Raw genomic sequence first — 23,351 nt, 5'->3', positions numbered from 1 at the left:
TGAATTCAGATCTAAGTCCTTCAAGAGAATCAACAGTAGTGGAGGGGGCAGCTCAAACTTGACCTCCTAGAAAGCTGAAGCGGCATTAAGCCTTTCATAAACCCTCAGGTATCTTAAAATGGACCCGCTGAAGGCCAGGTTAGCCCTGATGAAACAAGTTAGAAAATGGCTTATCTTTCCTTGTCACTAGTCATTCTGAAGGATATACGACCATCTCTTGTCATAGGTCAGGAGTGCGTGGCCAGGATATAGAATTCAGCCGGCCACAACTTCACTCCTCCTCCATCTCCTCCCTACAAAGGTGACTAACAGGACCAGAATGATTTACTTTCCTGTCCTAGAGGGGACCACTACAACTATTCATTCAGTACAAAAGGAATAAGAAAAGAGATCCTAAAACATTTCTTTCTGGCTTCGTGGAATAATCTGGGAGACATTACCACAAAGATATGAGAGAACCACTGGATGTGATTACATGATGCCAAATTATCAGGTCTAAACTAGCCTTCAGATTGGATCTGTCAGTGTAGCATGTTCTAAATGCCATAGTCTGTAAGTGCCAGACAACCTTTACAGCGCACTACTTACCGACGTATACCCACAGGTCTTTAGTTACGGTTTTGTTAAGACCTGTGATAATTCTCAGATGGTTGTGTAGCTTATGTAGCTCCTTACGGGACAAGAAATATCTTGTCTAAGGTAACGTCCATGACGATACTTTAGGTTAAGAGATGGAGTCTTGCGGTATCCCTCTTTACCTGTCCCTCCCTTGGGGTGTAGTTGTTGTGCTGTTATTTGCTGGATCGGATGTTGATACAGGTAAACTTCTATTCTGAGCAACTGTTCTATACAAGTAAGATATAGAAGCATCTCCCCCAATCCTCCTAATAAGGGATGGGAGGGATAGAATGGAGGACACATTACTGTATGTTTAATGGGCCATATATTGACATCATAACTTTTAGAAGATATTTAGTTCTTTCTCATTATTTTTTCCACGGACAGAAACATAGCCCAACCCATGGGAATCTATTATGTGTTGGGAGGTGGGAATTAACCCTCCCACACATTTATCAGGTCCTAATGTATTGACATCTCAGGATTTTATGCCTGCCAGTATGGCTGTAAGGCTTCCTCCCTCATAAGTACGAGTCTAATATTAAAGGATGAAGTTTTCGATTGTTTAGGAACTAATTAAAAATTTTGAAAGTAATTTGTATTTTTCCTTAATGAACAAACTTGAGCACTTAAGTTTCACTTGCCACCTCAAACCTCCTATAAGCCCTACATCAAGGTCAAGGTGGCTTTTCAGGGTGCTGGCGAGGGGCTGGGGCTTTCCCGTCACCCACCAGTAACTACAGACACCTTGTTAAAGATTTTAACAGCTGCCTCCAGCCTGGGTGAAAGCATAATCCTATGAAAGGACAGAGGTTTGTATAGCCAAGATAAAGCAAGTTACTTTTAAATTTTGTGATTTTTATTGCCTAAGTGGTGGGAGGGTCTCTTTTCATTGTTGCCCGCCAAGATGTTGGTTTGGTTAAATCTGTGTTGTTAAAAATTCACAGCGCTTGAAAAATGGAAAGTTTTAGGTACTGTACCTTTACTGTTGTTAGTTTAAATAATTGTTCCAACACAAATACAAATCTTCGTCCCTTACAGAGAAGAATGATAACATTAAAGCTGAGAATACGGCAATTACAAACTCATAATGAGGTGTTAACAATCGACATGTAGTTACCTGCCAATTATAGGGAGGCGACCGCCCCCTTGCTGGCTCATTGACAAAACGCTCCTAGATATTAGCTGTCAGTGAAAGCAGACGTTCTTGCTGGCTGGAGTTTTGGTAAATTTAATTTTTTTTTTCCAGTTTGTTTATAGGTGCCGTCCAAACAATGGAGTCTGGGTCTGACGAACCTGTCGGCGGTCTCTCCTTGTCTACTTCTCCCCCGAGCGCTGAAGTACCTGAAATACACTGCCATGATGCGGGGGAAGGAGCCGGGCCAGTCTTCCCCCACATCGGGTCTTCGGTAGAGACGGGTCCTGCAGGCACCAGAACCTCGTCTCCCGAGCACACTCCCCCCCCCCCCCAGCAGGCCCCCCACACGCCTGCGAAACAACAACATCCCCACATCTGGAACATCGGACTCATGGGGAGCGGCAATGGGCTGCTTCCCCGCAACGGACTTACCTCGTCCCCTACTATGGGTAGGGGAAAGTGAAGGGGAACCTCTCTCCGATGGAGCTGTGGGCGAAGCCAAGGTCGAGGCGGCGCCCACCTTCTTAAGAGATCTCTTAGATGCCTTCTTCTTCTTCGTCGCGTACAAGGCCCACTGGATTTCCGGCCAGGACTCGCACTCCGGACATGTGGCGGATGGGGAACACACGCTACCCCTGCACGATGAACACAGGGTATGCGGGTCAACCTCCGGTTTAGACAGGAATGCTCCACAGGATTTACCAGTCTTAGGCCCGGGGCAACGACGTTGGGGATCCATACTAGAACACAAAAGGACCAAGCAACACAAGAACACAGGGAAAGAGGTGGATGAAAGGATACAAGGGAATCGGTAAACTTGAGGTAACCACGTGGGGACACAAAGGGTCGCACGGGATGTGAGAGAGCGGTGAGATGTGAACTACGCTGCGACTAAAAGCTTACTGGTGACCGAGACCTAGCTCTATGCTCTCGCACGCTGAGCCGGGTCGCCTTAGGGAGAGTATCCATCCGCCACAGAGGGACCCACTATAGAAAACGGAGATAGGGGAAACTACACAAAATTCTGGTCGGTTGGGAGGAGAATCCCAGATACTCCTAAGAAAGTAGTTTGAGGTAAGTACTTTTAGGAAAAACACAAATTACTTAAAATTTGTGATATTTTGAAAGGGCTTTTTGCCAAATGTTCATCACCTTCTTGAGTGTAGAAGTATTTCATCTCCTGGGTTCCTATAGCGGCTTTGACTTCAACTAAGGGCGCCTTGTGAAAAGTGTGTGTTCACAGACTTTTGGTTTCATCCCTACCTGGCGATCCTAGGGATGGGACTTCAAGACCCTTCTCAAGATAGTTTGGTTAAGAGGGGTGGCTTTACTTTGAAAATTGGTGTGGTAGGGAGGCCTTCCCCTGTCATCCTCCCTAGGGGAGTCTTTATTGCTGATTGAGTGTGAAGCCCTTAAGACTTTGAGGCAAACACCTCTTTGGAGCGTGCTCCAAGGTTCTTCAACCTTGCCAGATTCTTCCTCCTCGGAAGGGATCTTGGATGTCTCTCAGGCATCTTTCTCTCATCAATCTTTTGGAAGCTATTAGACCTTCCTACAGACGTGTCTGGGGGTCCTCGGAAAATCTGTGCTACCTCCATTCTTCCTTCGGAGAGAGAGTTTGCTCCCAGGCTCCCTTCCCAAGGCAAGCACCCTTCAGTTGCTGCATCTCCAGATTGTTGTGGAATTTCTAGACCTTCCTACGGATGCCTCCAGTGTCTGTGTAGTCTCCAGTCTTCCTTCTGAATCATCAAAAGGATAGTCTTCTCTCAAATACCCTTCAGTTCCTGCTTCTCCAGATATTTTTGGAATTTCTAGTCCTTCAAGCAGCTGCTTCCAGCATCTTCACTGCAAGCATGTCTGCCAGACATGCTTCCTCCTGAACGTTGATCCTTATACAGAAACACCCAACCGGATGCACGTCTCTCAGACATGCATTCTACTCTGTACGTGTCCTTCCTTCCTATGCACATCTTTCAGATGCATGGTAGGGCTCACTTCCAGTGGTGAGGCATCATTGTCTGAATCCTTTCACTCTCTTCTTTAGAAAGTATGCAATGTATATGGGGCTATGGAGGTACTTTTCTGTTGGCATTCTTCTCCTCCCTACATAAAGTTGATAAGCCATACTATGAAAATATGGGAGAAGATCATTGAGAAGAGACAGATGAAACAACACTTGGTGAGGAACAATTTGGATTCATGCCTGGAAGAGGGACTGTAGAAGCAATATTTGCTTTGAGGCAGATGATAGAAAACCATCGGGAGAAACAGAAAGTATTACATATGGTCTTTATTGACATGGAGAAGGCATACGATTAAGTACCACGTCAAGAGCTGTGGAGATGTATGAGAGAAAAGGGGGTCCCTGAGAAATAAGTAAGAATTACCCAAGATATGTATGAGAGGGGAAAGGGAAATGTTATGAGCAGTATAGGCCTAACAGAAAGTTTCCCAGTAAACGTGGGACTACATCAGGGGTCTGCATTGAGCCCTTACCTATTTGATCTGGTCATGGATGAAGTAACACAAGGTATTAGAGATCAGTCTCCTTGGTGTATGCTTTTTGCTGATGATGTTTTACTGTGTAGCACTAGGCGAGAGGTAATAGAAGAGAAACTGGAGGAGTGGAGAAGAGAAATGGAAAATAGAGGATTGAAGATCAGCAGGAAAAAGACAGAGTATTTGAGATTGAAAAATGGCGAGAATGGCGAAGTTAGTTTACAAGGAGAGAGATTGAAGAGTTGAAAATTTTAGGTATTTAGGATCAACAGTTGCAGAGGATGGTGATCTGGGGGCAGAAATAAACCACAGAATACAAGCAGGATGGAAGAATTGGAAAAAAGTGCGTGGAGTACTATGTGACAGGAAAATATGGATTAAGTTGAAAGGTAAAGTACACAGGACCGTTGTGAGACCGGCAATGATGTATGGAGTAGTGCCGTGGGCAATAAAGAAGACAGAAGAGAAGAAACAATGTGGCAGAGATGAGAATTTTGAGATGGATGTGTGGGGTGACAAGAAGAGATAAGATACAGAATGAGGTAATTAGGGGTACCAGAGAAGTTAGAAAACTATCAGATAAGATCCAAGAAAGTAGACTGAGGTGGTATGGTCTTGTCATGAGAAGAGATGAAGAGTATATTGGGAGGAGAGTGATGGAGTTGAAGGTACAGAGAACGAGGAGGAGAGGGAGACCAAAGCGAAAGTGAATGGACTGTATCAAAGATGACCTTCGATCAAAGAAATTAACTGGTGATGAAGTGTGGGACAGATGTACATGGAGAAAGTTGACCAGAACCATCGACCCCACATAGAATTGGGAAAAAATGCAAACAAAGAAGAAGATTCTTCTCCTCCCTACAGCCCCAGACCACAGACTGATTTTCTTGATAAGCTTATTAGTCATCGGGGCCTATTCTAGCAGGTGTCTAGCCCCTTCTCTTCGAAGTAGAAGAAGAAACGGGAAAAATATCTATAACCTTCGGCTGTTCGGAGGAGTTTGCTGATCGAGGTAGAAGAAGAAAGAGGAAATATCTCCATAACCTCCGGCTGATTGGAGGAGAGTTTGCTGAGATCCCAAACCTGGGGCCTCTAGAGTAAGAGCGATGGGTCCTAATTTCAGTCATTGCTCTCAGAGAGATCATAACTTAGAACGATCTGCATTTTCTTTTCGCCTTCATTCTTCCTCTCCTGTGGGGTACAGTTTCAAAGCCCTTGCCAGCTGGACTTGATCTGGATGCTGGTAGAACCCATTCACCTTGTGGCTGTTCTGTACTCTGCTACAAAAGAGTCTTTTTAAACATCTGACTTACCCGGTAGTTATATTTATAGCTTACGTCCCTGACGTCACGGCAGAAATTTCAAAAATCGCGGCAATCGCAGATTGGGTGGCCAGGTGTACCACCAGTGCCCCCTCTACCCAGGTACCTGGAACCATTCCAGTCATTCCTCAGATCTTCCCTGCCGCCGCACCGGCAACATCGTTGGATTTTTCACTTGCTGTAACCTGTATAATTGCAGTTATCTTGGTGATGTACAATTTGGTTTTGGCTTTCGCTCGTTTGGATTTGCTTTTGGATTTTCTTGAACCACTATTGAATTTTGTTATTTTAACCCTTGCTCGTTTGATCTCTCTTTAAAATATTCAAAATGTCTGGCTCTTCTTCTTATAGAGGGTGTGTAAGAGGTTGTAAGACCCGGCTTGCTAAAGCCTCTGTTGATCCCCACTCCATTTGTGTAAAATGTAGAGGTAAAGTTTGTGAGTTGGTTGATCGTTGCGATGAATGTGTTATTTTGTCTGAGAGTGAGTGGTTAGAATTTGACCGCTACACTCGTAAACTTTAGAGAGATAGGATTAGACCGAGTTTATCTCGTTCTAGAGATTATTCCCCTTCCCGTGTCAACGAACCTAATCCTTCCCCTGTAGTGGTAGTTCCAGATCCCACTACTGTTACTTCTGATAAACCAACTCTAAAGGACATGATGGTGGCCATTCAAGCCCTGGGCGTGAGAGTTGAATCGCTCGCAGCGGACAGAACCCAGTTAATGTCCGATGTTAAAAAATTAAAAAGTGCTAAAAGTGCAGTGAATTTAATCAGTGCAGTGGAGGGTGCGTCTGCTAGGACCTGTCGTTCTCCTAGCCTTAGACCTCTTCCAAGCTCCCCAACCCCTGGGAGAAGGAATGTCGAACGGCGAAAGGAAACTAGAGGCGTTAGTGCCCGAGCAAACGTCTCCTCGAGCGTGCCTGTTGACGCTTCACAGGACGCTCGCCCTCGCCATGGGAAAGGTGAGGTGAAAGTGTTTTTATCATCTTCGGATGACGCAGCGCCCAGGTGGGGCTGGCGTCACACTTCCAGACCTCTGAAGAGGAAGATTGACTCTGTCGATCAGCGTCGTATCATGACGCCTCAAGCTCCTGGTTGCAGTCATTGGAGCAGTCCGGACCGTTTTCCTTCTTCCGAAGAAGGCTCTCCTGTCAAGCGCCCTGTTTCGTCAGTAGGAGATAGAAGGATGTCGGAAGCTGTCAAGCGTCCAGCCCAACCAGTTGCAGGACAGTTTTCTGAGACTGGCATGACCTCGGTACATGCTCCTCCTCCTTCAGATTGGTTTTCGTCCTCTGGACGCTCTGCGCGTTCCTTGAGCGACGTAGAAAGTGAGCTTGTGGTAGAAGCAACGTCTCCTTTTTTACCACAACAAGTTGACCCTAATTTTAGTATGCTGCAAGATATGCAGCAGAAACTCTCTTCTCTCATGCAAGTCTATCAGCCTGCGGATAACAAGAGAGTGGCTCGCCAAGACCCAGAGCGTCAGGAAGCTTCACACCTTGACACCAAGTTCCAGTAGGCTAAAAGTCGAGAGGTCCTTGACGTTGGGCAGCTTTCCAAGCGTCGAGAGCCTGGTAGTCATGACGCCGAGTGTAAAGCAGTTAAACGTGACACTAAGCGTCGAGAGACTGGTCCTCATGACGCCAAGCGTCAAGCAGTTGGACGCAACGCCGAGTGGCGTAATGAGGATCCTCCTGCTAAGCGTCGATAGACTGATCCACATGACGCCGAGTGTCAAGCAGCCAGATGTGACGCTGAGCGTCAAGTAATTAGACGTGACGCCGAGCGTCAAGCAGTTAGACGTGACGCCGAGCGTCAAGCAGTTAGATGTGACGCTGAGGGTAAGAGCTTTGGACATCGTGATGACGCCAGTCGAGCCGAGCGTCGAGATCGCGGACGCCTTAGTTCCGATCGTAATGATTGCGAGCGTCTTAGTTCCGAGTGTCAAGCGATGGGATAACATGATGCCAGGCGTTATGATCTTGGACCCATTGACGCCAGAAGTCAGGACCTTAAGGAGTTGACTCCAAGAAAACAAGACGTCTCTACCTCAGTTAGAGCTTTGTCGGAGGAAGGGATCGACGATCACCTTTCCCCTGCTGATCTTTTAGAGGAATTCTCGGAAGGAGAAGATCCTTAGACCCTTCATCCTTCGGTTGACCTAAAGAAACTCTTGAGAATTTTTACTGAAGAGTTTCCGGATTATTTTGTGCCTGCTGCTCCTCGTTCACCGCCTTCAGAATTTACGCTAGGGAAGGCGTCGAAGGAGTTTGTTTACAAAGATGCTACTGTCTCGATCATCAAAGAGAGCTTTGAGGATGATGGGAGACTGAATGCAATCCAAGAAGGACCAGGGAAAGACGGTTTTCTCTTTTCCCTCGGCTAGATTGGTCTCCAGATCTAGTGTTTGGTATGAGAGGGGAGAAGTTCTCGGCTTGGGAGTTCCTGGCTCTGCCCAAGGAGACTTTTCGAGTCTGGTAGACGCTCCTCGTCGGACGGCCATGAGAAGGACCAAAATACTCTGGTCAACATCAGAACTTGATCATCTTCTCAAAGGCGTCTTCAGAGCTTTCGAGGTATTCAATCCTGACTGGACTCTGGGAGCCTTGGGGAAAAAGGTTTCTGCCATAAAGGATGGGGACACTGATAGTCTCATCCACATTATGTCGTGCATGGATAAAGCCTTAAGAGACGGATCCAATGAGTTGGTAGCCCTTTTCTCGGCGGGGGTTCTTAAGAAAAGAGCCCAAATGTGTTCTTTTATTGCAGTGTCTTACCGAACAATTGTATAGCTGTAGGTTCCCTACAGCGGCAGACAATACATTCAAAATTCCGCGATGGCGGCCCCATCACTGACGTAGGTGACGTCATCTCCCTCCATTCGGGGTTAGCTATAGGTACAACTGTCCAATTAACAACAATTCGTTCTCTGCCGGCTTCTGGTGAACATCGGTGGTCGGTGCAGACTCTTTTCTTCATTGGTTGGGGAGCCTTATCTCTTCAAATTCGGTGAAGTATTCAAACTCCGTGTTGTAGGATTGAATCTGATTTTCGTTTCTACAATTTTTGTGGTCATACCATCATGACGGACTCTAGTCCTTCCGTAGTTAGGTTTTGCGGCGGAGGGTGCAAAACTAGGCTAGTTAAATTAATTTATGATTCGCACACTATGTGCATTAAGTGTAGGGGATGTGAGTGCTCTAAAGAATTGACTTGTGGTGAATGCAAGAATTGGAGTGAACAACAGTGGAAAGGTTTTGTTTCTCACTCGGGGAAAGTAATTAAGAATAGGAAGAGAAAGGCGGCTCTTAGAGCTGAAAACAAGTCTAGTTTAGCCTCTTCTGTTTCATCTATCAAAGCACCTGTTCCTATTACTTCTCCTTCTCCTCCTCCTATTACGTCTCCTATCTTGAGTCCTCCTACTCCTCCTTCTGTAACTCCTTTGCTAACTTCCCGTGGAGTTTCTCCTGACACCATTGCCAGTTTCGAATCTAAATTTGAAAAGAAATTTGATGTGTTAGCTAATATAGTAATGCAGTTAGGATTATCTGTAAAGTCTTTCTTAGGAAAAACTTCTAGTGAAGTGAAAAGTGTTAGTTCAGTGTATTCGGAGGGGGTGGCTGTTTGTCCCGATAGTTCTCCTAAACGATCATTGTCCCGCTCCCCCGCCTCGGGGAGAAGACATACCAGAGGTCCAAGGGAGACTGTCGGGGTTTGCCCACAGACAGTTGCTTCCTCAGTCGATCCTGTGGTGCGACAGCAGGATTCGACTAAACACCATTGGAAAGGTGTGTCGTTTGATGACCAGTTATCGACAGAGTCGAGTGATTCCACTCCAGTGAGACGTGTAAGTCGAGTGATTTGACTTCGGTTAGACGTCGTAAGTGGCGTGATTCTTCAGTTTCACGTCCGTTGAAGAGACGTTCGAATGAAGAGGTGTTCTCTTCTCCTTCTGTGAAAAGAACCAAGGAAGTAGATATCGCTCGCCTGTCGTGCAGTGTAGCTACGTGGACTTCGCCTCGTATTTACGACAGCGACTGCTGCCTTCGACTCGGTTGTGGAACGACCGATTCTAAGTTCATCGAGATTTTCGACTCATCAAACTGTCGAACCTTGTCCTTCGACTTCGTATGCGACACCTCTAGTGATCGTGTCGAAATCCACTCTAGTTGCTTCGACTTCAACACTAGAAGAAGAGAGTTTAGTTCCGTTACGTCGACAGTTGCAAGAACTGATGAACTGGATGAAAGAAAATAAGCAAGGTACGAAGAACAATGAGTCGAATCAAGAACAGTCTCTATTGCCTATTTCGTCAGATGACGAGGAGGATTTAGAAACGGACACTATTCCGCTTTTGTGTTATTCGAAGCTTTTACACTATCTTCTTGACATGTATCCGGATTACTTCGTAGCAGCCACTCCCAGGTCGCCTGCTTCTATTTTTCTGATGAGAAGGAAGAATTTCGATTCTCTTCTCCCGAAGCTCATTCTTTCCAAGGCTGCTAAACATTTGCTTTGTGATATAGAAGATTGGTTGAAGGTCAAGAGAGATCTTTGGAAAGATACTTTCGCCTATCCTCTGTCGAAACTTATTAAGAAGAGGTATAGGTTCTATGTAACCGGGGAAGCCCCTTCTATGGGAGTTTCTGCCTCCTCTCAGGGGGACTTCTCTGGCTTGGTGGACGCAAATAGGAGATCTGCGTTGGCAGCAGCTAAGATTTTCTTTACATCACCCGAGTTAGACCATTTGTTAAAGAATATTTTCAAGGTTTTAGAAATTATGAGTTTCTTGGACTGGACGATCGGAGCTCTCGCTACGAAAATAGAGGATTGCTCTACTCTTCAGGAAGACCTGGCATCGGACTGGCTTGGGGTTTTGTCATGTTCCGTCAAATCAATTTGGGATGGTTGCGATGAACTGTCTTCTCTCTTTGCATTCGGGACTCTCAAGAAAAGACAGCTCTGGTGTTCGTTTGTTTCGAAAGAAGTCGCTTCGTCTCAGAAGTCCGCCCTTTTGTTTTCTTCTATGGACAAGGATCATCTGTTTCCAGAACGAGATAGTGACCAAGATTCTTTCCGCATTAGAGAAGAAGTCTACTAATGACTTGCTTGCACAGTCTTCTAAGTGGATTAAACCCTCGATTGTGGCGACTACCACCTCGGTTTCACCTTTGCAGAAGAAACCCTTTCGAGGGGGTAGGTCTAGACCGTTTGTCAGGCCTCGATTTAATTTACGACACCCAACCAAGTCCTCGACCAAATCCGACACGAAATCATCTAAGTGATCCTTCAATCCTTCATGCACCAGTAGGGGGCAAGTTGACCCTTTTTTGGAAGGAATGGAGTCACAGAGGGGCAGAGCCCTGGGTGACACAAGTTCTCCGGTTTGGTTACTCCATTCCATTACTCTATCCAATGTTCCCATCACATTACCTGCCTACTCGCCAGGCTCGGGAAAGTTTGTAGCCTTAACTCGAGAAATAGACATTCTCGTACCGAAGGCGGTAATAGAGGAGATAAGCGACAGGACATCCCCGGGGTTTTACAACCGTCTGTTCATAGTCCCCATGTCATCGGGGGGCTGGAGACCCATACTGGACGTAAGCGCTCTGAATTTGTTCGTCCAAAAGACCAAATTCAATATGGAAACGACTCGTTCAGTGTTGGAATCCCTTCGTCAAGGGGACTGGATGGTATCCCTGGACATGCAGGATGCATATTTTCACATTCTGATCCATCAGAATTCCAGGAAATATCTTTGGTTTGTGTTCATGGACAAGATCTACCAGTTTCGAGCTCTTTGCTTCGGCCTTTCGATAGCACCGCAAGTATTTACGCGAGTGTTGTCTCCTCTAGGAAATTGGTTACACCTCCTAGGCATCAAAATGTCACTCTACCTAGACGACTGGCTTATCCGCTCCTCTTCGGAAAGTCTTGCTCGAAGGATCTCAAGAGGACTCTTTCATTAACTCACTCGTTAGGCTTTCTTATAAACGAGGAGAAATCTTGGCTAATTCCTTCTCAGGACATTCTTTATTTGGGGATGACTCTAAACTCTCGAGTTTTTTCGAGCTTTTCTGTCACCAAAGAGAGTCCAGTCGTGTCTGGAGATAGTTCAGGATTGGCTGGACCGCAAGTCCTGTTCCGCCATCCTGTTCCGCCAACCATTGGACCAGTCTGTTAGGAACACTAACTTCGGTGGAACAGTTTGTCAAACTCGGAAGGCTGCACATGAGGCCCCTGCAATTCTTCCTGAAAGATCATGGTGCAGAAAGACTCAACCGGACTCAGCAATATTCCCGATTCCAGACGGAATCAAGGACGACTTAGCATGGTGGCTTTCAAAACCAAGACTGGAATCTGGATGTAGTCCTGAAGTTCCTAATGAGTGACAGGTTTGAGCCCTTGCACTCAACTTCACTTTAGGACCTCACTATGAAGACTATTTTTGGTCAGTCTGACAACAGCTAAAAGGGCTACTGAGATTCATGCCTTTAGTAAGAACATAGGCTTTAGAGATAACAAAGCTATCTGCTTCTTGCAGCTAGGCTATCTTGCCAAGAACGAATGCCCTTCTCAACCCTGGCCCAAGGCTTTTGAGATTCCAAACCTTTCTGATGTGGTTGGTGAGGAATTGGAGTAGGTCCTGTGCCCAGTAAGAGCCCTGAAGTTCTACCTGGAAAGAACGAAAGAGTTACGAGGCAAGTCGGAAGCTCTTTGGTGCTCGGTCAAGAAGCCCTCGTTACAGATGTCGAAGAATGCACTATCCTTCTTCATCAGGCTCTTAATAAGAGAGGCTCATTCACATTGTAGTGAGGCAGACCTCAAGCTTTTGAAAGTCAAGACACATGAAGTTAAAGCTGTAGCCTTCAAGCAGAATAGATCTTTACAAAGCATTATGGACACAACCTTTTGGAGGAGTGAATCTGTGTTCGCCTCACATTATTTGAAACTTGTCCAGACTCTTTATGAGGACTGCTACACTCTGGGACCATTCATAGCAGTGAGTGCAGTAGTGGGGGAAGGATCTACCACTACATTCCCATAACCTAATACCCTTTTCTTCTCTTGGAACTTTTGTATTTTTATGGATGTTTGTGGGGATTGGACGACAGTCTTCCACAATCATTGATTTTAGTCAGGTGGTCAGTTTGTTCCTTGAGAGCGCCTGGAACAAGGTATTGGAGGAGGTCCTGTCACATAGAGGTATTTACACCGGTTTGACAGCTCCTAGAGGTCTTCAGCCCCCTGGGTGGATCGCTGGATCTCATAAGTAAAGCAAGACATAATGAGGCAGGAATTCATTGAAGTCAGCTTCCTTATCAGGTACAAACCCTTAAGCTTGTTTATTAAGTCTTAAGTAAATTCCAACAATGTTGGCTGTCTCTGACCCTCCACCAAAGGTGTCAATCAGCTATATATATATATAACTACCGAGTAAGTCAGATGTTTAAAAATGATATTTTCATAATAAAATAAATTTTTGAACATACTTACATGGTAGTTATATATAATTTAATTCCCCCCCCCCTCCTCCCCTCTAGAGACCTAAGGGCATGGAAGATCTGAGGAATGATTGGAATGGCTCCAGGTACCTGGGTAGAGGGCGCACTGGTGGTATGCCTGGCTACCCAATTGGCGATTGCCGCGAGTTTTCAAAATTTCTGCCGTGACGTCAGGGACGTAAGCTATATATTTAACTACCGGGTAAGTATGTTCAAAAATTTATTTTATTATGAAAATATCATTTTCCCCACCCTCAAGAGGGGGAGGGTTACGTAGCCAGGTATACGACATGGTTCAAGCAGATACATCACACGTGACGGATGTAGGCCTGGAACACCTTTGAAGCAGGGCTGTGGACCTGCTGGTGGTAGGATCCTTAACTCTTTCAGCATTCCAGATGCACAAGTTCTGAGTATCCATGGTTAAGTTTTAACAGCCAGTTGAAAAGGGTACTTCCTCCTGCCTAAGGATGAGTTCTATGTAAAGGACTACAGTACTATGAGATTCAGGGCCTCTGTAACACGGTTTTTTGGACTTTGCTCCTTATCAAAGCATCGGATGTAGCTGAAAGTTGACATATGTATATTTTACAACCACACACAAATTTTGTCAGCATTATCAATAACCTAAACCCGATAGTTTTAATTTTTATAGAGTAAAAATGATGTAGCCGACGTCGTGGCCAGTGATTACGAGCCAAGAGTTGAAAACATTCATTACGTAAGCAATGTAAACACATTTTGCCCCGCCCATCCACCAGACACCCATTCACCTTGTTCCATCGGCTCTGAAAACCATAAGTCAAGAATGGCTAATTTGATTTGGAATTGCCCTCTTGGTTGCAAAACTGCATTTGTCTTACGACTTGCAACTTTATACAGTCAAGAGAAAGCCCGTGGCCATATTTACTATAGCCTGAATAGGTAATTATACAGTTTTTAGTTTAAATCCAATATTTAAGATCTGATTTGTATATAGCGTAACATGATTATAATACTTGTAATGTCATTCAGGCTTTTGAAAATTTCCATTAACTATTCACTATGCCACCAAGAGAGAGATTGTATGTAAACAGTCTTTATATAACTATTTTTGTTAAAATAAGAATTTTGTGCTAAACTCTCCATCAGACCAACGGATCATCCGATATAATTTTTTTTCTTCTTCTTAGGCCGTATATGTTTTGGGCATGACTGCATTTTGTAAATAAATCAGGAATAGTTTTAGGAGTTTTATTTGTACATTTAATGGGAATTTATAGGAGTAAAGTGAACATAATTCATTTATCCTTTAAAATAATTACTAAATGTAGCAAAACAAATAGTAGTAAAGATGATGATACCATACTTTATCTTTAGCTTCAACATCGGCAATAACATACCCAGTTGCCATAATTTGTCAGCTTAATGAAATAACCTATCATCTAATGTTAAACTTAATTTCTGAGGAAGCCATGGCTTATTGCACAGTGAAAAAAAACATTACAAAAACTTTATGAATGGCGGAACGATACATAAATGTGGGTGGGGTATCTGTGCTAGCGTAGTAATACTACTGTAGCAGAAGTGCCGTAACAGTAGTATAAATGAATTAAACGTTTAGGCCAACTGCTGGGATCCTTGAGGATCATTTAGCACTTCTTACAACTACTCGAGAAATGAGTTTTTATAGCCAGAATTTAAATTTTCTGATCCAACAATGCCCATGATAGCCTTCAGTGTTATCCTGAATTATAACCAGGCCAAAGTGGGTGGAGCCTCATGAAGTCATCATTCTGACGATAATTATTGGTGAAGGTTTAAAGCCAAAATACGGTACCGTCTTTTTTTTTTTTTTTTTTTTTTTTTTTTAACAGTAAATAGGTAGGTAGATAGACAACAAATAAAAATTGCTTGACATAGGATATAGCAGTTATCAAGTCAAGCTTGTCTACTACGTTTTTGAAAATTACCAGCTATTCCCAACACCTTGTCAATCTGATTATGACCTATAAAGTAGACTGTAATTTCTTGGGAAACTTATTTGGGAGTTAGACTAATAATCGAAGTGTTTTTGTATTTATTAACATATTTTGTTGGTTTGTTCATTATGACAATTATCAGTGGAGAAGTTTCGGAGTTCATGAAGGTGTACTGCTTTGCTTTTATTTCAACTTTTGTGTCATTGTTGGCAGAGGTATAGCCTTCGTTACGTATAGCCAATCATCGATCGAGAAAGAGGGAAGAAATGCCGTCATAAGTTACGTAACGAGTGCGTTCGAAACCTTTTCTCTGAGTAAGTTGGCCCGTCTTCAAAAAATGTCACTTTTACATTATAAGTACCAAATTTATTCAACCTACGTAATGGAGAATATAGTCAAAATTTATGTGTCGATATAATGTGCATTCTGGAGAAGCGTTATATCTATGAGATTCATAGATAAAAAATTATTGCGGAAAAACCGTGTTACAGAGGCCCTGAATCTCATAGTAGTGTATGGTTTGTACAGTATTTTGTAGGAATGAATGACAAATTTTTAAAAGTAATTTGTATTTTTCCTATTGATACAAATCTTGGTCCTTTACTCATGTTTTCCTGTGAACACCAACCCAATCGAAAGTCTCAGCTGTTATGTAATTGAGTTGTCAGTGAGCCAGCAGCGGGCTGTCACCACCTTGCTACCGGCAGGTCACTACCCATTGGTTGTAACATCTCGTTTTAAGTTTATATTTGTTGTATTCTCAGTTTCACTGCTATAATTCTATTCAAGGGATTCAGGTTTGTATAGTAGTAAAAGGTAAAAAGTTCTTTAAAAAATGTGTAATTTTTTTTTTAATTTCCCCGTTTCTTTCTCCATTTAGGTGGTCCAAGCACTTCAAAGGTTAACCATAGTGTTAGAAGTGTTCCCAGTAACAGCAGCGCTGTCAAAATTCCAACTCCAGGAGAAGTACCTGTAATGGCCAACAGCATCAAAAGTTCTGTGATTGAGGATGAAGTAGATATAACAGTTCAAAAGCAGGATGGGAGAATTAGTCGGAAAAGGAATGCACAGCTGTAAGTAATTTTTTTCTCATGTTTTCTTGTGCTTTTGTATTTTAACCCTAATTTTTTTTGCCTAATGTGTATTTAAAATTAAAAGTCAAGAGTGGTTCCTGCATTATTCATAAGTAGTTTTCACAAAGTGATATCCTCACTGGATTAGCTCAGTCTTCTATCATAGGATACTGAAAGACAATAATGTAATAGCATAAAAGGAGAGACAAAGGAAAAGTTAGGCTAGCACTTAGCCAGAATAGGGCACCAAACCAGGAAACTTATAAGATGAACAGTTGTAATAACTTTTAAGGATATAGCACTTATGAATGAAAACTTTTAATATACAATGTCTGAATAGAATACAGTTCACATTCATCTGACTGACTTGAATCCCTCCATTTCATGAAGCCCCCTAACTTTTATTCTAATTAGGTCAATTTAAGATATGCTGCATACATAACAGTGTGCTTTACAGTCTTCGCATGATAATGTATATATAAAGTCCAGTAAACTTTAACATTTTGTTCCCTTTTATTACCATTGGTTGCTTTTACAGTAGTCAGTTTTATGACAGAATAATTTAGAGAGACTTTATTTCCATTTAGCTTGTATAGTATAGACTGCTTCATTATTCAAAGCTAAAGTTTGCTGGAAGCTTGTTGGTAGAATGGACAAATTGCATGCCCTTTTTCCATATAATTGAGAGAGGATATCATTGTCTTTATCGTCATTGCTTATACAGACATTTTCTCTTTAATGCACTGTCCATCAAAAAGTTTAAATACTGTTGGTCAGGAAATACAATTCCTAATGCACAGGCATCATCATTATCAACATGAAATATTGAAAATGTTGATAAGCTTTTCCCTTCATTGGTTATACTGTATATGAAAGGATATAGCCATTCTCTTCTGCTTGTCTCTCTTCGGCAGCAGTGCTTTCAATACACCTCATACAGTATACTGTATGCATTACTTAATGGTTTCTGTAGCATAACTTCAGTCCCCATCTTCACCCACTTTAGGCTTCTATTTTACCTCTGTTCCCATTTCTTTTCTTCTATCTTGCTGTCAAGCATTTTAAACTATTACTTTGTAGCATAATTGCAGGGTTTTTTGCCAGGGCTCCATACATATCCTTTATTCTCTCTACTGAAATTCCTATCTGGTTTAGGTTTTTGATCTCTTAACTTTCAGATCTATTGTACTGATTAACTGTTTCTTATCCAATAGGTAAACATTTTTTTTTTCAACCACTGGATGCCATATCACTGCACAACATCCTTATTTGTATTAGCATCGTCCCAATGTTCTCAGGCCATAACTGTTGTTATTATTATTATTATTATTATTATTATTATTATTATTATTATTATTATTATTATTATTATTATTATTATTATTATTAGAGAGTAGAGGTCCCCTTTTTGTTTTTGTTTCATTTGTTGATGATAAGGAAATAAACTTTGAGAAGTAATGAACAAATAAAATAAGATTTATTCCGTAACTTACTTACAAACCACGCTATTTAATAGGGGTTATTACTTTCGGCGTAGCTGAAATGACGAGCCATAAGAATTTAATGAGGGTTTACTACCCCCCCCCCTCACACACACCTGTGCTTGAGCTCACTTTGCTCTCAGCTCGGGTGGTAGTCGGACGTGTCCGCTCTCACCCTCGCCTCTCTGACAGCCATTAATGTCTTTTTGCTTTCTCTCCTACAGGTTTGAGTGTGAAGTTGGCCTCTGCCATCATGCGCAAATGTCCTGGATTACCCGACCGCCCTTGTGGTACATTTATGTCGGCTGTCGAGACGGACCCTCACACCTTTTGTCCTTACTGTAGGGGCCAATGGTGTGGTAGAACTAATAAGTGTGGTGAGTGTAGGGAGTGGTCTACCTCCCAGTGGGAGAGGTTTTTTCGGCGACGTAAGAAGAAGTCGGGATATTTCTCCTTCGAAGATTTCTTTGAAAGGAGAAAATCCCAAGGACTCTTCCTCCGTTGCTCAAACCTCCTCCGAAGTTCCCACTCGATCGGTTTCTTCCGAGAAGCCATCGAGTGGTAGCGTAGACCATGGTTCTGTTTCCCGATCTCGGGGTTCGAGAAATGGCGTTGCTTCCCCTAGCGAGGCAGCTCCACCTCTTCCCCTGGGGGAGTATTTAAATTTAAATGTTAATGTAAATGATTTATTCCAGCTTTGGTCTTCCTTGGGGCTCGAAGGTTTGCCCTCCAAGGAAGCCTTGTTTGACATTATCCGGTTGGGTGCCGCTGTCAAGCAATCGCCGACGTTGGAAGAGGTTGATCCTCTGTTTATCGTCGACGTTGTGGTGGCAGAGGTATCCGATGCGATATCTCCTAATACCTCTGCAACGGCTCAACCTTCTTTAGCTGAAGGCTTAGTTTCTCCCTCTGTTCAACCTTCTAGGGAGGAGCTAAGTCCAACAGTCTCTCCTGCCAGTGATTCTCCCCCTCAGGGGAGTTCACTCACAGTGACTCCTCTTCGGAGGACTGCTGATGTTCAGCTTACTGACCCAACGGCCCCCAGAATGCGCATACGCCAGAAGGCTCGCCTTCCTCCTCGTCGGAGAGGCCTTCCTTCACCTTATAAGGGTGTGAGGAGGCGCCTCTTCGGATCGTCGTCATTGTTGCAGTCCGCCGTAGAGGAGCCTCGTCATCGATCTTCGACTGTTCCTGCTACAACCCTGGACCTCTGCGTATTGTTCACGATCCCCTTCGGTGGGAGGTCGTCCTTGCAAAGGACACGCCGACCTTCCACCCGTCAGACCTGCTGACCTGCCGTCGCCGTTCCTGGCTGCTGATGCGCTGTGGGCCCCAACTAAACCTGTTTTTGTAAAACAGGCACCGGTCCCTTTGGGGCAACAAGGGTGTACGCGCAAATTAGTACATACGTCCCTTACGCGCCATGCCAAGCATGCGCACCAACGTTCAACTGACCTCTCTGAGGTTTCGGAGTTAGTGCACAGGCGCTCTCCTACTGTTGCTGATAAAGCGCGCCACCGCGCACCTGCTGCCGACGTTCCTGATAAAGCACGTCAGCACTCACCTGCGCGCCAGCACACACCTGTTGCCGATGTTCCTGCTAAAGCGTGCCAGTGCTCACCTGATCGCCAGCGCACTACTGCGCGCCCTCAACCTGCTGCACGCCATGCGCGCCAACATACTCCTGCGCGCCAACGCCCTCCAAGCCAACGATCTCCTGCATGCCCACGATCCTCGGATCTGGGTGCAGTAGGGAAGTTTAAGGCTTCCCCTACTCGCCAGCGTTCGCCAACGCGCCGTCTACCTTCACCTGCGCGCCATCCCTTGCCAGCGCGCATTCGTGCGCAGTCACCTACATGTGCCCACGAGGATGCGCGCCCACGCCCATCTCCCACAGCAATGATACATCGCCAGCCTGATGTGCGCTCACAAGAGGCGCGCCAACGTACGCAGGGTCCAGCTGCGCTCCCGCGTGCAAGTGGTATCTCTCCTGCGCGTGCGCCCCCATCGACATCTTCTAGAGCACACGATCCCTCGCTCGCACGGGCTCTTCATCTGGATCCTGCGCGCCCGCGTGCCCACAAACATTCACCCTCGCGCACGCGAGCGCGCAATCTGCTTCCTGCTCACCCTCTAATGTCTCCTGAGCATGCTCCTACGCGCCATCGCTCGCCCGCGCGCACCCTCGCAATCGCCCTCGCGCGCGTGCACACCAGCAATCGCCCCACGACCCTGGGTATTCCCCATCGTGCGAGCGCCAGCGCGATCGTCAATATCCTCCCACGCGCGAGGCTGCAGGACAACGCGCGGCAAGGTCGCCCGCCACATTCTCCCCCCCGCCACATTCTCCCCCCCGCCACATTCTCCCCCCCGCCACATTCTCCCCCCCGCCACATTCTCCCCCCCGCCACATTCTCCCCCCCGCCACATTCTCCCCCCCGCCACATTCTCCCCCCCGCCACATTCTCCCCCCCCGCCACATTCTCCCCCCCCGCCACATTCTCCCCCCCGCAAGTGCAGAACAGCGTGCTCGCCGGTAGGGGGGAAGGTTCCAGGAAGGTCCAGGGACATTTCTTTATCATCTTTTTCTTTGTAGGCGATCCCCCCTATTGAAACTCCTCTCAGGGATCGGTCGATCCTTGTCTCTCCAGAGGGAGTGTCTGACAGCGCAGCCGTCAGTCAGCACCCTTGGTTTGGGGCACTGATCAGAGCGGTCATGCTGGCCTTTAAGCCTGTTCTCTCTGAGCTAGGCCACAAATCCTTGGCAGCATCTACTCCCCTGAAGAGAAAGAGGAGTTTCGGACGCTGTGACTTCTCTGAGGACAAAGCTGTCTCCTCGTAAGCCTTCGAGACAGGCCCCCCCCTCCCCCCCTGGACTTTTTCTCCCTCCCCTTTGGACGAAGAATTCCTGTCCTCAGGGGAATGGGGCCCATGTGCTACACAACACGACCTCAGGCCTCTGGTCAGTGTCAGAAGAGTACCTCCACATAAATCTCCTAGAGATGAAGGCCGTCTTTCTGGCCCTTCAACAGTTCCAACAGTTTCTGGCGGGTCACTCAATGGTGGTTATGAGCGACAACACCACATTAGTGGCTTACATCAACAGGCAAGGAGGTACTTTTTCGCAGCACCTATCCCATCTAGCATTAAAGATACTGAGATGGGCCTAGATCCATTCGATACCACTATCGGCACGCTTCATTCCGAGCAAAAGGAATGTGCTTAGCGACAACTTGAGCAAAGCATTTCAGATAGTGAGTACCGAGTGGTCTTTGGATCATCTAGTAGCCAACAAAGTCCTGACTTTGTGGGGTTCTCCGACAGTGGACCTCTTCGCAACGGCCCTGAACTTCAGGCTTCCGTTATATTGTTCCCCGATCCCAGACCCCAAGGCTCTCTGGCAAGCTGCATTGCAACAATGGTGGGACAACATCAACGTTTACGCCTTTCCCCTGTTCTGTCTGATGAGGAGGGTACTCAACAAGGCCAGAACATCGGTCAATCTTTCAATGACCCTCATAGCTCTGCTATGGCATCAGGCAGAATGGTTTCTGGACCTTCTGCAACTCCTAATGGAGCCACCAAGAGAATTCCCTCCACAACATGATCTACTCAAACAAACACATGTCAGCATATTCCACAAAGCCGTAGCTTCGCTACGACTTCACGCCTGGAGACTATCCAGCATCTCTCTGAGAGAGGATTTTCGCAACAAGTTGCGATCCGGATTTCTGTACACCTGCGAAAGTCATCAGCAGCAGTCTACCAGGCAAAGTGGAAAGTCTTCTGTGGTTGGTGTCGTGGAAGGGGTATCTCTCCTCTCCATGCCACTATTCCAGCAATAGCGGAGTTCCTCGTGTATTTGCGTGAAGAAATGCGCCTGTCAGTCTCGGCAGTAAAAGGCTATTGCTCAGCCTTAAGCCTCGCCTTTAGACTGAAAGGAATGGACATTTCTTCATCGCTAAAACTTTCTCTACTCATACGGAGTTATGAACTTACCTGTCCTCAGTCTGAAGTAAGACCTCTCCCATGGAACGTGGTTTGAGTTTTCAGGTCTCTTAAGAGACCCCCCTATGAACCATTACGCCAGGCAACAGATCACCACCTGACTTGGAAGACGGTGCTCCTGCTAGCTTTGGCTTCAGCCAAACGAGTCGGTGAACTTCATGGTCTCTCATATGACATCGCCCATCCATGGGGTTGGGAGAGGTAACGTTCAGCTTCGTCCTCGAGTTTATTGCTATGACTCAGAACCAGGGAGTAGCGGATCCACTATTCAAATTCTTCCGGATTTCGAGTCTTCCTGCTGTAACAGATGACCCTGATCATCTCTTACTCTGTCCAGTGAGGAGTTTGAGGCTTTACCTTAAGAGAACAGCCGCAGCCCGCCCTCGTATGCCTGCACTCTTCGACAGCACGGGAAGGACTAATAAGAGGGTCACCAAGAACACTATCTCGATATGGATTCGCAAGGTCATAGACCATGCATTGAATCCAGACCCTCCTCCTTCATGTCTCCCCAGAGCTCATGATGTTAGGGGCGTGGTTACGTCTCTGGCATTCAAGAGAAACTTCTCAGTGACGCAAGTTCTTCAGGCTCGGGTGTGGAAACGTCTAACTACATTCACATACCACTACCTGCAAGACGCGACCCACGGGAGACTCGATACGTTCTGTATCGGTCCTGTAGTGGCTGCACAACAGCTGGTTTAAGACCTCAAGCTCCTTATTGGATAAGCAGCAGAAGGTTGAGGGCATTGTTACCCAATTTTAGTGTGCATGAATGAAAAGGTTTGACTGGCTCTTATTCTTTTCTTCATCCTCCCCTCTCTTGGGGAAAGCAGCATCCTGGGTTCTCTGCGCAAGGTGACCTCAAACCACTGCAGGTAAACCATGCTCCTGTGTGTACCTAGTATTAAAACTAATACTGTTGTGTCCCCATACCCTAGGGAGGTGGTATTGGGAAAGTCTTGGTTACAAAAGTTTTTCCTTCTAAAAGACTCACAATAATTTTACCTGGATGGTCACACTTCTATATATCTCAACACACAGCTTGCGTAGGCCGCGGTCCTTGCATGGCAAGGTTTTAGCGAGGTGCAGGGACTCCTTATTTTGAGTACAGTGATACCTCTACATACGATCTTAATTTGTTCCAGATACTGCTTCGTATGTTAAAACGATCGTATGTTGGAGCAAATATTCCCATAAGAATACATGGAAATTTATTTAATTCGTTCCTCAGCCTAAAAACCCATGATAAATCCTTAATAAATGGCTACACATAATTACATAATACATTAATATAATACCTGTATAATAAATACATATTACAAACCAAAAAAAAAGAATAATAATAATGAAATAATAAATAAAGAACGGGTTTTAAGGTAACACTTTACCTTAGCGACAGGCCAGCGCAGGTGTAGGGACTTCTACGCAGGAGGAGACGGAAGATCAGCGAGGAGGTAGGGACGGTGACTTTGTACGATAACGTGTACGATAACTTACACTAACTTACACTACTACGTGAACTTTAACTTAACTTAGCTTATTTTTTTTTTCATTTTTATAATTTTATATTTTTTTTTACATTTTTTCTTTTCTTATTCTTATTTATCATCACTTTGACTCGATTCGGTCTTCCTTTTCTTTGCTTCACTTTCTTTCTTTTCATCATGATCACTAGACTGTCTTAAAGATTTTTTAAAGAAATAATTGAGTGAAAGTTGCTTTGTACAGCTTTTGAGGATT

At 45.0% G+C, this 23,351-nt stretch overlaps 1 protein-coding gene across 1 annotated transcript in view; it reads left to right on the top strand.

Annotated features, from left to right (window-relative positions):
* Positions 1-23,351, top strand: part of Npl4 (nuclear protein localization 4) — a 138,196-nt gene that overhangs the window by 49,233 nt on the left and 65,612 nt on the right. Inside the window, exon 3 of the mRNA XM_068376870.1 lies at positions 15,927-16,119. Coding sequence (XP_068232971.1) covers positions 15,927-16,119 — 193 coding nt within the window. The remainder of the gene's footprint in view (positions 1-15,926; positions 16,120-23,351) is intronic.

This window comes from Palaemon carinicauda, chromosome 7, assembly GCF_036898095.1.
Source record: "Palaemon carinicauda isolate YSFRI2023 chromosome 7, ASM3689809v2, whole genome shotgun sequence".
Taxonomy (NCBI): Eukaryota; Metazoa; Arthropoda; class Malacostraca; order Decapoda; family Palaemonidae; genus Palaemon; species Palaemon carinicauda.
This window is presented reverse-complemented; position numbering and strand designations above follow the sequence as displayed.